Genomic DNA, 16,733 nt, shown 5'->3' on the forward strand with positions numbered 1-16,733 from the left:
TTCATAGTCATTACTTAGTGTATATATAAATACAAAATCCTATTTTGTTGTTCAGCTGTTCAGTCATGTCCGACTCTGCGACCCCATGGACTGCAGCACACTAGGCTTCCCTGTCCTTCAGCATCTCCTATATATTTTGACAAATATATATATTTTGACAATAGTATTGTCAAATTGATAGTATCTTAATTAGTAACATATCACAGCATGTCGGGATACAATTATGAATTATGTATGTACCTCAACGAATTACAATTCTGATTTAGTAAGATTTCTTGATTTAGTAAGGATATTTCTTGATTTACCAGGACATCATTTCTTTTTCCTTAATATTTTATTATTTGGCTGTGCCAGGTCTTGGTTGCAACATGTGGGATCTTTAGTTGTGGCTTGCAAACTCTTAGTTGCAAGGTGTGGGATCTAGTTCCCTGACTAGGGATCGAACCCAGGCCCCCTGCATTGGAAGCATGGAGTCTTAGCCACTGGACCACCAGGGAAGCAGGACACTGTTCCATCAAAATTTAATATGTGTATCAATCCCACAAAACAAATACTTCATCTTCAATTTTGAACTTTAAATGCATTTATACTAACATTCAGTGACAAATGCTTTTTTTCAACAACGAACTTCTGAAAATTTTACTTTGAGCATCAACTGAATGAAAAACATCCAACAATTTCTGGGACTTCCCTGGTGGTGCATTGGATAAGAATCCACCTGCTGATGCAGAGGACACAGGTTCAATCTCTCGTCTGGGAAGATCCCACATGCCTCAGAGCAACTAAAGCCTGTATGCCACAACAGCCGAGCCCACACTCTAGAGAAGCAGATGCAAAGCAACAAAGACCCAGCACAACCAAAAATAAATATATTTTTCTTAATTCTGGAATTGAAATGATTATTTGAAACAGCTGATGATGGCATCATTTAATTATATGCAAAACTCTGCACTGGAGCCAACACATTAATAGCTATGACTTCATTCTTTGTGTATGAATAAAAAATGCAGAATCAAAAATGATCAAAATTAGCTTAAATCTAACACAGAAAAAGTGCAGAACAGTCATTGCCTCTGGGGAAGGAGTATGGATTGACTGGGATGGGGTATCAAACAACTTTCTAGGGTAGCAGCAATGTTCTGTAATGAAACAGAAGCCTAAGTTACAAAGGTGTATGCATTTAACATATGCACACTTAAGATGTGTGCACTTCATTATATATCAATTTTATTAAATGTACATGTAAGCAAATATTAGACTCTACTCAATGATATACTTCTAGTTATGTGTATATTTAGTTAATAACATATAGTGAGGGCAATGTGTACTGATGCTTACAACTTACTTGAAATACATCCAAAAAATAAAATGGTTTAATGGACGGCTATAAGGATGAACAGATAGACAAATATGTAGTAAAGTGAGTTTATGAAAATGTTAATAGTAGAATCTAGGTGATCAGTATGACAGTGTTCACAGGAAAATTCCTTCAACTTGGCTGTATGTATGAAAATTTTCATAATAAAATATCAGAAAATTTTAATTTAGAACAGTTATTTAGTCTAAATGGACAACCACACATTCCAAAATGATATGTAAATTTATTGTCTGCATTTATTGTGTGCACATGTTAAGCTGTCTTAGACACACTCTTCTTAAAACAACCACTAACTTACAAAGCTGCTGCTCAGGCTTTGTCAGCAGATCTGTGTGTTTTGATTTTCATAGGATCAGTGATACTTTCATGGTTCTTATGGATGGTAAACAATAACCCTTGTGTGAGTTATATATCATCATCGACTGCTGTGAGAAGTGGAAATTCAGTACTTCATTTTTCATTAAACATGTACTTTCTTTTTCCTCTTTTAGTTCTTTCAGTCAAAAGGATTCACTGTAAAATTTTAAAAGTACTAAATAGTAATAAGTGGTTGATTTGCACCATGCAATGAAGGATAAAGCCACTATAAAATAGGACTACTCTCTCTATGCTGGACTCCTCATCCTCTGCTTCTCACACATGTTTCTCATAAACCTAATCTATAATTTCCCAGATTTTTCACTGACCAGTCAAATACCACCTTAGGTATGATGTGTACCAAGTGAAATGTGTGGAATATGTGTGAATCCTATTTGAAATTGACTATTAAGGGCTTCCAGGTGTCTCAGTGGGTAAAGAATCTGCCTGCAATGCAGGAGACGCACGACATGCAGGTTTGATCCCTGGGTCAGGAAGAGCCCCTGGAGGAGGGCACAGCAAACCGCGCCAGAAAGTCCAATGGACAGGGGAGCCTAGCAGGCTACAGTCCGGAGGGTCGCAAAGAGCTGGACTGAAGCACAGAGCACACAGGCACATACATTAAGGCATTTACGAAACAACAAGAGAGACCCGACTTTGGTCATGTGGGGTTTTTCAAGTATCATCTGTCTTAGAAATGCATACGAAGTATTTGTACACAAAATGATTTATCTCAGACTGGCTTTCAAATAATTGGGAGAATGGAGTGGAAGGGACAGATGAAACAAGATTGACCATATATACTGGTAATGCCTTAAGCTGGGTGATGTGTACACAATTTGGGGTTCCCCCCTAATTTTATTTTTCTTTTAAGCTTTAATTAAAAAAAAAAAAAAAAAAGGTAAAGAAAATGGAGGAAAAAAGAATTAGAGCCACTGCAAGGAGTATCACTGTACAGGGAGCAGAGAAGTGAGGTATTAGTTGGTAGGGGAAGTGAATTTTTTTAGTTTTGCCCAATACTAGACACATTAATAAGTATATATACATACCTTGTAGCTTGCAGATTTAATTCCATCAGGAACTTCATCCTGAAAAATATTTTAAAATGCTTTTAGATGACAGTTATTCTATCTTCTGAAAAAATATTTTATAGTTGTATGATTTATAAGAAGAATTCACAGAACAAATGACTGAAGTTAACAGGCTAATATTTAACTGAGAACAGTTAGGCAATCTTTATATTATTTCTTAAAAATAAACAAAAAATTCAATAAGTTATGCTGTGGATTGATTACACACATTAGAGCATGGAAATATAAAAATAGAATCTTAGCCATTATTCTTCTTAATGCTCAGACTGTCCCACATTTAACCACCTGGGGGCTAAGTGCTGGCCTTTTTTATGTGGCCTGTGTCTTTAGCTGCACTGGTGTCTTTTATATGTTACCCTAGTCATCTTTTTTTTTTTTTAATATTTCTATTTATTTGGCTGTGCTGGGTGTTAGTTGCTGGCACGCTGGATCTTTGTTTCAGTATGCAGGAACCTTAGTTGCCACACGCAGAATCCATTTCCCCAACCAGGGAACCAAACCCACGTCCCCTGCATTGGGAGCAAGAAATCTCAGCCACTGGACCACCAGGAAGTCCCTATCCCAGTAATCTTTAACAGCACTTTTTGTTTCTGTTATGACAAGATACTCTAGGCTCTTATATATTTCTTGTTCCAGTCTAGGAATCAACCATTTTTTAAGGAACTCTAGTTCTTTTCAGAGGAAAATGGTACTAGTTTTAGTTCTGTGTTGACCACTGTATAACACAGGATCTATCTACCTATCCTCAAAGTGATGCTGTGAGTACAGATAATGATGTATGTGAGAGAGTTCTGTAAATTGCAGGGTCCTATTCTAATGCTAAATATATTCAGTGCATTCCTGAAATAGATCCCAAAGGGAAAGAGCCACACAGAGATGAACACTTTATTGTGTACTCATCGAGACTTTGTACTAGATCAATGTATAGTCTTCTCCTATGACCAGATATTTAGATGGTGTCTAATTTTTTCATATAATAAACCAGGCCAAATTCACAGGTTGATTTCAGCAGAACTGACATTTTCACAATATTCAGTGCTGCTTTACGGTCATCTTTGGACATCTATCCAATTATAAGTGAAAATCTTTGTAGAATTGCTAGGTCAAAGGATATGTACCATTTTTATTGGATACATCTTTCTAATTAACCTACAAAAGACTTAAACACCAGAGAGCTCATTTCTTACTCCCGGACTAACACTGAATATTGTTTTTCTGATGGAAGTGAAAGAACATTGTTCTGATTAACTGTAAAGGTAATAAATAACTCTTCAGAGAAAGTTCAGCCTCCATGGGAAGACAATCTGCCTCATTCAAATATTCTCTGGAATCAGGGGTGCAAATCAAAAGATGTGCATTTTAAAGTCCCATTGTTGTGTTGCATTAGTTACTCAGTTGTGTCCAACTCTTTGCAACCCCACAGTCTGTCCATGGAATTCTCTAGGCAAGAATATTGGAATGGGTTGCCACTGCCTTCCCCATTAAAGCCCCGTAGGAAGAACAGAATTTCAATTTTTTATTATTTTTCTATCTCCACTCTGTCCCAACGTATAACCTGGACCAAGTATATACATGAACTGAAAAAAGAAACCAAAGTGTTGACAAAAAGAAACTTGTCTTGGTTCCTCATTTAGCTCAAAAAGGAATTAACAAAACATCAGCAGACCTTCCGGAGTAGTGAGTTAACTGTGTTTAACCTTGTACATATATTGCACATGTGATAATTGCACTGTATTCATGATGCAATGTCCTTTTTTATTGTTGTTGTTCTTTTGGCCACACCATGTGGCTTGTGGGATGTTAGTTACCCAACCAGGGATTGAACTCGGGCCTTTAGCAGTGAAAGTATGGAGTCCTAAACATTGGACAGCCAGGGAATTCCTACAATGTCTTTTTAAGATACATAATGAAGAATATAATAGCGAGATGTCAAGATTTCAGTAATGTACAATATAAATGCTAGATGGGACAGCTGATTAGTTAGCCTGAAGCAAGTATTTAAAAGTATTTGAAATTACTTCTAATCACTCTTTGGTTGTGATAGACTGCCCTACTTAGGAACTATTAGAACTGAGACCAGGCTTGTCCTAAGAGGAATTAAAAGGGTTCTTTCCCTCGTTGTCATTTGGAGTGGAGCTTCTTGGTGTCTCTCTCCTCTACCCTCCCTTTGCTCCTCATGTGTACACCTTCAGCATATCTATTAGTGGCTTATCACTTGTGTATTGAAATGATCACTTAGTGTTTCTCTTCCAGTACTTCATCATGACAAGTGTTCATCTTACATGCCCAGGTCCAGGTACATCATAGACCCTCAAAAATATTCATTATTGAATAAAATTACATTCAATTGCTAATTGCTAGTCCTTCTCCATCCCATCTTCCGCTCCCTACTCTCCACAATACTACCAATAATCTTTCTGAATCTTCAGTCTAATTATGGCACTCCTCTGATACACTAAAATATAAGAATATTTATGGGGTGAATAAATATCTTCCGTTATTATTGTTGTTTAGTCGCTAAGTCATGTCTGACTCTTTTGCTACCCCATGGACTGTAGCCCGCCAGGCTCCTCTGTCCATGGGATTTCCCTGGCAAGAATACTGGAGTGGGTTGCCATTTCCTTCTCAAGGGGAACTTCCCACTGCACCACCAAGGAAGACCACTTTTTTTTTTTTTTTTAAAGACTTCTCTCCATCAAGAACCCAGTTCAAGAAAAAAAGGCCGGGGTAAGGGGGGCAGTATTGGCATGAAAGGCATTTGACTCCAGTTCTATTAGAACGTGAAATAAGTAGGTTTTCTCAGTTTCCCAGTACAAATTGCTAGCTTTCACTGAATTATTTTATTTTAGCATTTCTGTGGGCTCAAGTCAGATAATAAACATCATAACTTTTAGCATTTCTTAAATGCTAAACTTGGCTGTTTTCTCTAGGATTTACAGTAAAATGGATTTCATTTGTCAGTCTGTCAACCTGGGAATCAATAAGCTATCACTTTATGCTATGCGTCTCTCAGATTTTTCTGCCCTCTCCAATCTTATTCTGAAGGTGGCAACCCCTAGTTCTACACTGTGTTAAAATAATTACAAGTAATGCTGTTTTAAGATGAGATTCAAATTTGCAATAATTGCCAGACTGCTTGTTCTGACTAATGTTAATAATAGCCCATTTAATGTGTAAGTGCAATTAAATGTCTTTAATAAGAATCCACCATAGTTTTAGCATTATAAAAAGCCATATAAAAAAAGTACTTGGTAAATTTGAATCTCCTCAAGTACTTTTCCTATTACTAAATATAAATACTAGAACTAATGAAATAAAATGAAATATTTAAATTGATATCATTTTAACGATATGTTCATGTTTTAATCATAGCAACATAAGGTATTTCCTAAGTTAACCCTTGACTTTTCAAAATGCTGTGTCTATGAGGATTAAAATAACTAAAAACTTGCTTTTCATTCAGCTAATGATAAAATTCTCATAAATAACACTTTACATTTGCCTTATTCTTATACTAGACACGTATATGTAGCAATATTTACATGTATACAAATAAGCTGCTCAAAACAACCCTATCACTTCACACCCATTAGGATGGCTATTATCAAACAAACAAACAAAAAAACACAGAAAATAGCAAGTGTTAGCAATTTTAGTGAAGTCACTCAGTCATGTCTGACTCTTCGCGACCCCATGGACTACAGCCTGCCAGGCTCTTCTGTCCATGGAATTTTCCAGGCAAGAATACTGGAGTGGGCTGCCATTTCCTTCTCCAGGAGATCTTCCCGACCCAGGGATTGAACCTGGGTCTCCTGCACTGCAGGCAGACTTTAACGTCTGAGCCTTTAACACAGGGAAGCCCCTGTGTTAGCAAAAATGTGGAGAAACTGGAACCCTTGTACACTGCAAGTGAGAAAGTAAAATGGTACAGTCACTGTAGAAGATAACATCACTTCAGTTCAGTCACTCAGTCGTGTCTGACTCTTTGAAATCCCTGGACTGCAGCACGCCAGGCTTCCCTGTCCATCACCAACTCCCAGAGCCCACTCAAACTCATGTCCATCACATCGGTGATGCCATCCAACCATCTCATCCTCTGTTGACCCCTTCTCATCCCACCTTAAATCTCTCCCAGCATCAGGGTCTTTTCCAATGAGTCGGTTCTTTGCATCATGTGGCCAAAGTATTGGAGTTTCAGCTTCAGCATCAGTCTTTCCAATGAATATTCAGGATTGATCTCCTTTAGGATTGACTGGTTTGATCTCCTTGCAGTCCAAGGGACTCAAGAGTCTTCTCCAACACCACAGTTCAAATGTATCAATTCTTCAGCACTCAGCTTTCTTTACAGTCCAACTCTCACATCCATATGTGACTACCAGGAAAAACATAGCTTTGACTAGATGGACCTTTGTTATATCTACTACTTTGTTATATCTTCTACTGTGGGCAAAAATCTCTTAGAAGAAACGGAGTAGCCCTCAGTCAACAAAAGAGTCTGAAATGCAGTACTTGGATGCAATTTCAAAAGCGATAGAATGATCTGTTTGTTTTCAAGGCAAACCATTCAATATCACAGTAATCCAAGTCTATGCCCGAAACAGTAATGCTGAAGAAGCTGAAGTTGGCAGTTCTATGAAGACCTACAAGACCTTCTAGAACTAACACCCAAAAAAGATGTCCTTTTTATTATAGGGGACTGGAATGCAAAAGTAGGAAGTCAACAGATACCTGGAGTAACAGGCAAATTTGGCCTTGGATTACAAAATGAAGCAGGGCAAAGGCTAACAGAGTTTTGCCAAGAGAACACACTGGTCATAGCAAACACCCTCTTCCAACAACACGAGAGAATACTCTACACACGGACATCACCAGAGGGTCAATACCGAAATCAGATTGATTATATTCTTTGCAGTGAAAGATGGAGAAGCTCTATACAGTCAGCAAAAACAAAACCAGGAACTGGTGGCTCAGATCACGAACTCCTTATTGCCAAATTCAGAAGATAGCATGGTATTGCTCAAAAATTGAACTAAAAATTACTAAATGATCCAGCAATTCTATTTCTAGGTATATACCCCAAAGAACTGAAAGTAGGGATTCAAACATATAATTTGTACATCCATGTTCATAGCAGTATTATTCACAAGAGCCAAAAGGTGAAAATAACCCAAGTCAATCAACAGGTGAATGAATAAACCAAATGTAGCATACACATACAGTGGAATATTATTCAGTCTTTAAAAGAGATATAAATCTAGCACATGTTCCAATATAGATAATCTGGAAAATATGATAAGTGAAATAAGCCAGACACAAAAGAACAAATATTATAAAGATTCCCCTTATACATAAAGTACCTAGAGTAGTCAAATTCATAGAGGATGAAAGTAAAATAGTGACTTCCCACAGCTGAAGGGAGGGAGGAATAGGAATTTATTGTTTAATGAGCATGAAGTTTCAGTTTAGAAAGATGTAAAAGTTCTAGAGATGGATGGTGGTGATGGCTATATAACAGTGTGAATGTATTTAATGCCAATGAACTGTGCACTTAATGGCTAAAATAAAATGGTAAATTTTATGTGATATGTATTTTATCTCAATAAAAGAAAGTAAAATAAAAATATGTACTTTTAAAGGAAAAAAAAATGCTTTCATTGAAAAGGGTAAAATTCTCTGCTTTCAGAGTGGAATATTTCAAATTTTAATGCTCTCAGAACTCCTAAGCAAAGCCAGTGGTTTTGTTCAAATCCGTGCCAAGGAGGAAAATGAATACATCCTCAGAAAAGGGGAAGGACTGCAGGACTACATTTGTACCTCAATAAATTTCACTTTTTTACTAGTACATACATAACTGTAGTTAAGACATAAGAAAAACAAATAATAAGCCAAAAGGGACTTCCCTGGCGGTCCACTGGTTAAGAATCTACCTGCTAACACAGGAGACAGGGGTTCGATTCTTGGTCTGGGAAGATCCCACACGCCATGGAGCAGCTAAGCCTGTGCACTCCAACTACTGAGCTTATGCTCTAGAGCCCAGAAGCCCCAGCCACTGAGCCTGTGCTCTGCAACTACTGACGTTCGTGCGCCTACAGCCTGTGCTCCACAAGGAGAGGCCACCACGATGAGGAGCCCGCCTGCCACAGTGAAAGGGGCCTCCACCTGCTGCAGCTGGAGAAAGCCCACACAGCAATGAAGACCCGGTACACCCAATAAAAAATAAACAAAAATATCAAGCCAAAAGAACAGTAGCTTTTATTACTCTGAGTAATAAATCAACAGACTATATTAACCACAAAATCTAAATTCTACTATTATGAAGACAGAATAATTCAAAATAGGCTTTATAGTCATAAGTTTAGAGTTTTAATATGTTGATTTTAAACAACGTTATATTTAACCTAAAGATTCAAATATTATTTTAGTTATATTGCACCCTTTCAAAAACTGCAATTACTCCAAAAAACATGTGACAGTTCTTAAATGTATAGACTGTTCTTACTGAGTGACAGGGCTTGACAGCACAATCCCTTCTTCCACACTGGCTGATGTCATTCCAGAAAGGACATGGCCTTTTCAGGTTTACCTGCAAAATAAAATTAGAGAAAAGTTACAAAAATAAGAATCTCAAGATTATAACAGACAGATGTTGAATTATGATACTATAACCTGGTCATGTTATCAGTTGCAATTATTCTACTTCATCCATTTACCAGTTGTCAAGCTTCAGTGATGGTATAAATGTGTAGCTGGTCTAAGCAAATTGGTAGACTTGGTCATAAAGACAAAATATGCTACTAAGCAGTTCCTGAACAGATGGCAACTGGGAGCCAAAGTAGCTCATGTCATCACTGTTCAACTTACAGTCTTTTTTTTTTTTTTTTCAACTCACAGCCTTTCAATGAAAGTAACAGCTAACAGACAATTGTGAACACAGTGTGCACTGCATATTCCAATGATCAGGTTTTCTATACTCTTTCAACAGATATCTCAAGATAAAACATAACAAGTTACTTGTTAAAATAATACTGGTCAGAATAAAGTCATGCTTCTTAAAAATACTTCTTTTTTTAAATTAAATGGAGCAAATCTGATGTTTTGGAACATTATGAACAACTCATGACTTCGATAACAATATAACAGTTTCTGTTCTGACTTCAATTTAACCAGCTAGATTCTAACACTAGAGTTCAAAACTCAGTTTTTGAAATTAAAAGTATTCAATGGGTCATTTCAGAACCATATGGTTCATTCTTACAAACTGCATTTTCCTAATATAGCCTTGCTCAATTTTAAATAATAAACACAATTTTGAAGCTCAGTGATTCCTAAGAAAATGTAATTATCCATTTAAGCTTTAAGTATTCCTATACCACCCCACAAATTTTTAAAAAATACCTTGTAATATCTAAAGTAGTCACTTTCCAGGAGTTTTTGAAGTCTTGGGAAAAGCCTGTAGTTATTAAATTTATCAATGGTTTCAACATCACAGGTACAATCATCCAAGTAACCACTAACCTGTTACAAAGAAAATGGAGTATTATATCAAAATATCATAGACGCAACAGAGTTTTTCCTCACATGGTTATGATAAAAGAGCCCTTTACTCAACCAGCCCCTAGCCTCTTGCCTCCATATAATTTTCTGAGCTGGGACATGACCATAATTGAGTAATGCTATTGCTCTTACTATATACCTACAGGAATGCAGTGGATACCATTTGTAGGGAGGGTGCACTGAACTCAAAACAATACACATACCCCCAAAGAGTTGGTTGGTTCCCTGCAGCCACTCCATATCCCCATCCCACCCTCCAGACTGACCAGGGGTGGGCTTCTAATCCCAAATAAGTCATCGTCTCCACTCCAGGACTCTGGAATTGAGGCTAAGAAGGAGCGATGTCTCCCCTTGACACTAAAGAAGTAAACTCAGACCATATTCCATCATGTGAACTGAGGAACACGTAGGCCAGCTAGCTGGCAGAGAGAGGAAAGATTCTACAAGATACACAAAGAAGCAGAAATAGAAGATGGATAACATATGCTAGCTGAATTCCCTAGAGTTTGCCTACTCCCACTTCTACCATCTTTCCTGAAGGCATTACCACCCTTGAATTCTTTGAGACCCAGTATTCCTATAATTCAGTTGTCTCTGTCTTTCCTTTTAGTTTCAAACAGGATGTGTAGGTCACAGACAAGGTTGGTGAATGTAAGAAGTGATACTGAATTTATAAGTGAAACAATAATTTATTTTAAGGATATAACAACCCTCAAATATCAGCCATGATCACTTTTATAGATTTGAAAATGGTGCTAAAAATTACTTATCATCAGCAACACTGAGACGGCAAATTAACCACAAAGCCAATCCTAATCTTTAAATGCTTAAAATCAATGTCTTAACTGTATTTAAGAAATCAAATTATTAAATCATATTATAGTCATATGCAGTGAGAAAACATTATAATCAGACAATGTTATCAATTGTGAAGGTAAAATTCTGACATATTTATTTGGGATTAGGCAAATGCCTAACAGAATTAATTAAGCATTGCCTTAAGTAAAAAACACATTATGATTTTTTTAAGTAACTTTTTAATTTTTTTTAATATACAGCATGCTGCAGAAAAGAGATCCTTAGACTTTGGCCTGAATATCTGCATTATAAACTACTTTGAGGTTTCCCTGGTAGCTCAGGTGGTAAAGCGTCTTACCTATAGTGCAGGGAGACCTGGGTTCGATCCCTGGAGAAGGGAGTGGCATTCTTGCCCACGCCCACCCCCCAAATGCATTATAAACTACTTTGGATTATATTTTTGGGAGACGTATTACCAATAAAATAATAACTTAAAAATCTATTGGTAAGGAAGCAAATAAACAATAATTCATTGAAATACTGAATTTAGGTCTTCTCCTTTTGGAATATGTAAAATCCTACACTATCTTTTAATTTTAGAACATCACAAAACAGTAATGGAAATTTTTCACCTAAGAAATAAGAATACTTGGAATGATGACAGCAATATTCAAGAGATAAGTTTTGTTTGTTTGTTTGTTTCATATCCAATTTGCCTAGTCTTATTTGTTTTGGACTAAAGAATTCAGTTTCTAGAAATCTGAGTTACATATTTTGTCACTGTAATAACTATTTTCATTTCATATGCAAATGTGTCCTTGTTTCCTGCTAAAAATTCTCTCAGTATACAATAATCTTAGAGTCCTAATTCTGGGTACCAACAAAACAAAAGTGCGTCTGTGCGTGTGTGTATAAGTTGCTCAGTCATGTCCAACTCTTTGCAGCTCCATGGGCTGTAGACTGCCAGGCTCCTCTATCCATGGAATTCTCCAGGCAAGAATACTGGAGTGGGTTGCCATTCCCTTCTCCAGAGGATCTTCCAGACCCAGGGATTGAACCTGGGTCTCCTGCATTGCAGACAGATTCTTTACCACCACGAAGGAAGCCCAAAGTGCTTCTAACATAGATGATTTGATTTTTCATGCCTCTTTCTTTTTGTGCTTTCAAGGCAAAACTTCTAAGAACATAAAATAAGCTACTGTTTCTCCCCTTGGATACAAATTATTATACAAAGAATAATAGGCACAAAGGCTGTAAAGGCCAAAGGGACGGGGCTAGAGAGTCACATTAAATCACAAAAGAAAAAACACAAAAAGACTGAAGAGGAAGGGTTTGAGGCAATCCATTTCTAAGGTAAAAACCTATCCTTCTCTCTTTTGGGAAGCTCCCCTCAGGTACCACTCACCCCCAGCTGAGTTAATGGTCTCTCCCAAGAGCTCCACCACATGCCACATAACTCCTACACAAGAATGACCTCATGCTATTGAATGCATCTATATTTCACTCCCACTCCCTAGAGTTAAGCACCTTGAGAGCAAATTCATGTTTGTTCATTTTTGTATTCCTGGTACTGAGCACTGCACTTCTAGAAAGCACACAATAGAAGCTCAGCGATTATTTTTGGTTTGGATTGGTGAATACATGAATGAAAGCTGTCTACTGTCACTCTCTCTCACCGGAGCCCAGCACCGCGCTGCCTGACTATAACTAGGCACGTTCACGTCACCTATAATGGAAGTGAGTGCCCCAGACCATGCCAGGTCAGAGGGCAGAAAGGCACTCACAGGGCAATGAAAGCAAGCAGCAAAGACAAACAAATCTCTGGGTCCAGTATCTGCTGATCGACATCCTAATTACAAAGACAGTGATAAGAAGCTCCAAACCAGAAAGAAGTACATGATACCTCCAGAGCAGAGACGGCTTATAGCCTAGAGGCCACCGAGAAGAGAAAGCAGGACAACGGTAGATTTAGAAATCTTCTGCCTCTTACCTTAGATATTAAGTGGGAGGTATTACCAACTACAATTCAGCTCGAAGGGCAGCTAAGGAGGTGGAACAGGGGTGACAGGAGCTTCACTGGATGGAAACAGTCCAGCAAAGGAGAGGCAGGAAGATCCTCGGAAATCCAAACCCTTTGACTGTTCGGAGAAGCTTGCCAACAGGCAGCAGAACCTGATCTCTGGAAGAGAGTCTAGCAGGTATGACACCAGACCCAGTTCCAGACATCAGAGAACCGTGTATGTGACCAGAACAGTCTCAGGAAAAGTCTACGGTAGAACTCCAGTTAATGGACCCAGTGCAGAACCTTGGAAATGAAGCAAAGTCCTATTACCTGTAAGCTAAGACCAAAAGATGGGTGCGATGTTTGAAAAGGATGGCTGATGTTGTACTTCAGAATGTGCTATGGAGGCATAAGTAACCACTATACTATCTCCCAACGTAAAACAGAACTGTGGCCCTACCATAAGAATTTGAATTTTTTAAAAAATGCACTCGCCTACCTGCTCCCACAACACACCCACAAAGTGACGGATGATAATCAGCCTTGGCGGGGCAGGGGGCCAAACGAATAGGAAGCAATGGAAAGGCCCTTGTTGAGGGCTGGTAGATATATGGACCAATGTAGGCCTAACACTATTCAGTCCTGGTCTCTTAAGAGTAGGAAAGCCTTTGAAGGCCTTATATTGCTTTCTTCCAAGCAACCCAGCAATTCTCTTCTACACACCCTCAAGGGGAGGCAGTGTGTAACAACAGGTTTAGCAGGCAGGCTGTGGAGTTAGGCCTTCTGGGGTTGCATCTCATCCCTGTTACTTCTCAGCTGTTGACATTTCCCATGCTTTTCAACCTAACAGCTTATCAGTAAAGAGTTCGCCTGAAGTGCAGGATACTCAGGAGACTAGGGTTTGATTCCTGGGTCAGGAAGATCGCCTGGAGGAGGAAACGGCAACCCACTCCAATTTTCTTGCCCGGACAATCCCATGGACAGAGGAGCCTGGCGAACTACAGTCCATGGGGTAGCAAAGAGTTGGACACGACTGAGTGACTAACACTTTCAATTTCCTATCTGAGTACAAAAATATTGAGGTAGCCAAAAAGTTTGTTGGAATTTTTCCATAAGATACTATGGAAAAACCTGAATGAACTTTGGGCAAACCCAATAGAATAGTAGATCTCATCTCAAAGAGTTCATATCAGGATAAAATGACCCAGAGTAAATGCCCAGTAAATGTTAATCATTATTATTACCCTACCACTGCCTAAATGTTCCCAGTGACAGGGGTCTTAACTATTCCCCCAAAGCACCCTACAACATTCTTTTTTTAATGAACAAGATAAAAAAAAAAAGTCAAGTTTGCAGTTAAAGTTCTCCAAAAATTTTACATCTGTAGCCCCAAGGGAACACAGAACTGACAATCAAAAGTTAACTCTACTACTTTCTCCATTGACTCTGATTGGTTTGAACCAAATTCCAAAATACAAAAGGCAAGGGAAAAGAAAATAACACTGGTCTGTTTGTTCTCAAGTTTTTGGATACAGGTATCCTTTCCTTTGCAACGAAAGACAAAATAAAAAACACTATCAAATAGTTTTTTTTCCTAAATAGTTTTCTTGTGTGCTAACAACTTCCAGTCCTACCACAGATTATTATATTTTTGCAAAGCACTGTAAGAGTATGCTCCTCATACTTGAATGAAATATCTTTTAAAGTGCTCAAAATGTGCTTTATTTGGCAAAGAACTTTAGTTGCACTAATTTTACTGAGTTTTGTGACCATTAAAACAAGCACACAAACACACATACACGAGGCATTCATTCGTTGACAGAGCAGACTGGGACAACTCTGTCAAAAGAAAGCATAGACACACCAAAAAGACTCTATCCCGGGTAGTAGGCAACTTTCTAAGGACACAAAATACTAAGAGCAATTTCTGCTTTAAAGTCTTGGTCTTGCTATAACTAGAATCATTGTTAAATGACTCAAAGCATAGCAACCAACATGAAACACACTTGGGTCCACATGCTTTGTTCAGAAAACCCTGGAATGTAGGTGGCATTCAGAGCCAATGGACATCTCTCCAATATAACCTGTTTCAAAGATCCCTCTGACTAAGTTTTAATCCTGGGCTTATTTCCACCCACTACCCAACATATTATCAAGTGTCTTTTCCATTGTCCTGCCACTCTGACTAACACAAACTTTTTTAAATTGACCTGAACAAGACACCCAGACAGGTAAAATACATGTACATAGAGTGTATCTACAATGCATTCCAAATAAGAAATAATCCACTTCTGATGTAGCCATTTTGGATTATCCAAACTGTTCCCCTTTCATTAGCCTGATGGAGATATACTGAATTCAAAGAAGTGGATCTGAGTGTTTATTAGCATTAACTATATTGAGTGACAAAACATTCTGAGTATAAAAGTTTACAGATGCATTTCTAATTAATTTCACTGAAAAAGGTGTCCATACTGTCTCCATTCCTGGCTTCAATATCTCTTCTTGAGATGATGTCTTTAAAATGCATCCTGGGATTCTATGAATTGGGACTAAAGTTCGGTTATATTCATTCTCTCTAATGGTGCATAATGAGGAAATAATTGTCAGAAAGAAATAAACTCTGAAAAATCTTCACTTACTTCAATCCCATACCTGCTACAATACTATTTTAATTTAAAGGAAGGGTGAGTCCTTATTTATGAGATTTTTACATGAAACTGTTCATGTGTTAGACTTCACTGACTTGTATACTAAAAGGTTAAAAAAAAAAGCCAATTTTCTATGTAAGAAATTTTTTTTTTAACATTTTTTAACAGAATGATACAGGAGTGGCAGTTAGGAGGGGGATGAGGAATGTATATAAGGGAAATTCATAACTTCCAGACAACTGGTCACTTATTGTGGGCAACTAAACTGAAGCACTATTCTCAAAAGAACTTACAACATACAGTGAAAATGGTTTTACTAGGATGTGAAGTCAACTAACAGGCATATGCAATAACTAAGTTTACAGATTCACTGGGGGAAAAAAATGCATTGGGAGCTATCAACCCATTGTTAACTAAGAATATACTCCAGCTAGCGTAGCATTCACATATTTGCTAAGCACCAATTATGTACCAGTCTGCGTACTCTGGAGTGGCAAGAATTGGTACTAAATTGTATTTTTCGAATTTATTTTTTGACCTCTCAAAGTCTGTTCACATTAGGCCTCAATAAACGCCTGTTGAATTACGTCCAATTATTTGTAGAACTTTGCACATACTTCAGTGGCTTTCTGAGGTCCAATAACCACATGCTACTGCTAAGTCGTTTAGTGTGTCTGATTCTTTTCAACCCTATGATTGCAGCCCCCAGGCTCCTTTGTCCACAGGATTCTCCAGGCAAGAATACTGGAGTGGGTGGCCATGCCCTCCTCCAGGGATCTTTCCAACCCAGGGATCGAACCTGCGTCTCCTGCATTGCAGGAGGATTCTTTCACCCCTGAGACACCAGGGAAGCCCTAAATACATGCTCCCGTGGTTCAGATCAGAATCCCCATGTATATATA

At 38.0% G+C, this 16,733-nt stretch overlaps 1 protein-coding gene and 1 non-coding gene across 3 annotated transcripts in view; both read right to left on the reverse strand.

The window, feature by feature from the left end:
• Window positions 1–16,733, reverse strand: part of ERO1A (endoplasmic reticulum oxidoreductase 1 alpha) — a 50,614-nt gene that overhangs the window by 32,111 nt on the left and 1,770 nt on the right. For both annotated transcript variants that reach the window (XM_061158075.1, XM_061158074.1), the window contains exons 2-4: window positions 10,222–10,341; window positions 9,326–9,409; window positions 2,785–2,823 (exon numbers count right to left, since the gene is read on the reverse strand). In XM_061158075.1, the coding sequence (XP_061014058.1) occupies window positions 2,785–2,823; window positions 9,326–9,409; window positions 10,222–10,341 (243 nt within the window). The remainder of the gene's footprint in view (window positions 1–2,784; window positions 2,824–9,325; window positions 9,410–10,221; window positions 10,342–16,733) is intronic.
• TRNAW-CCA (transfer RNA tryptophan (anticodon CCA)) lies at window positions 425–497 on the reverse strand. The gene has a single exon. It is a non-coding gene; the product is annotated as a tRNA-Trp (tRNA).

Source organism: Dama dama, chromosome 12 (assembly GCF_033118175.1).
Source record: "Dama dama isolate Ldn47 chromosome 12, ASM3311817v1, whole genome shotgun sequence".
Classification (NCBI taxonomy): domain Eukaryota; kingdom Metazoa; phylum Chordata; class Mammalia; order Artiodactyla; family Cervidae; genus Dama; species Dama dama.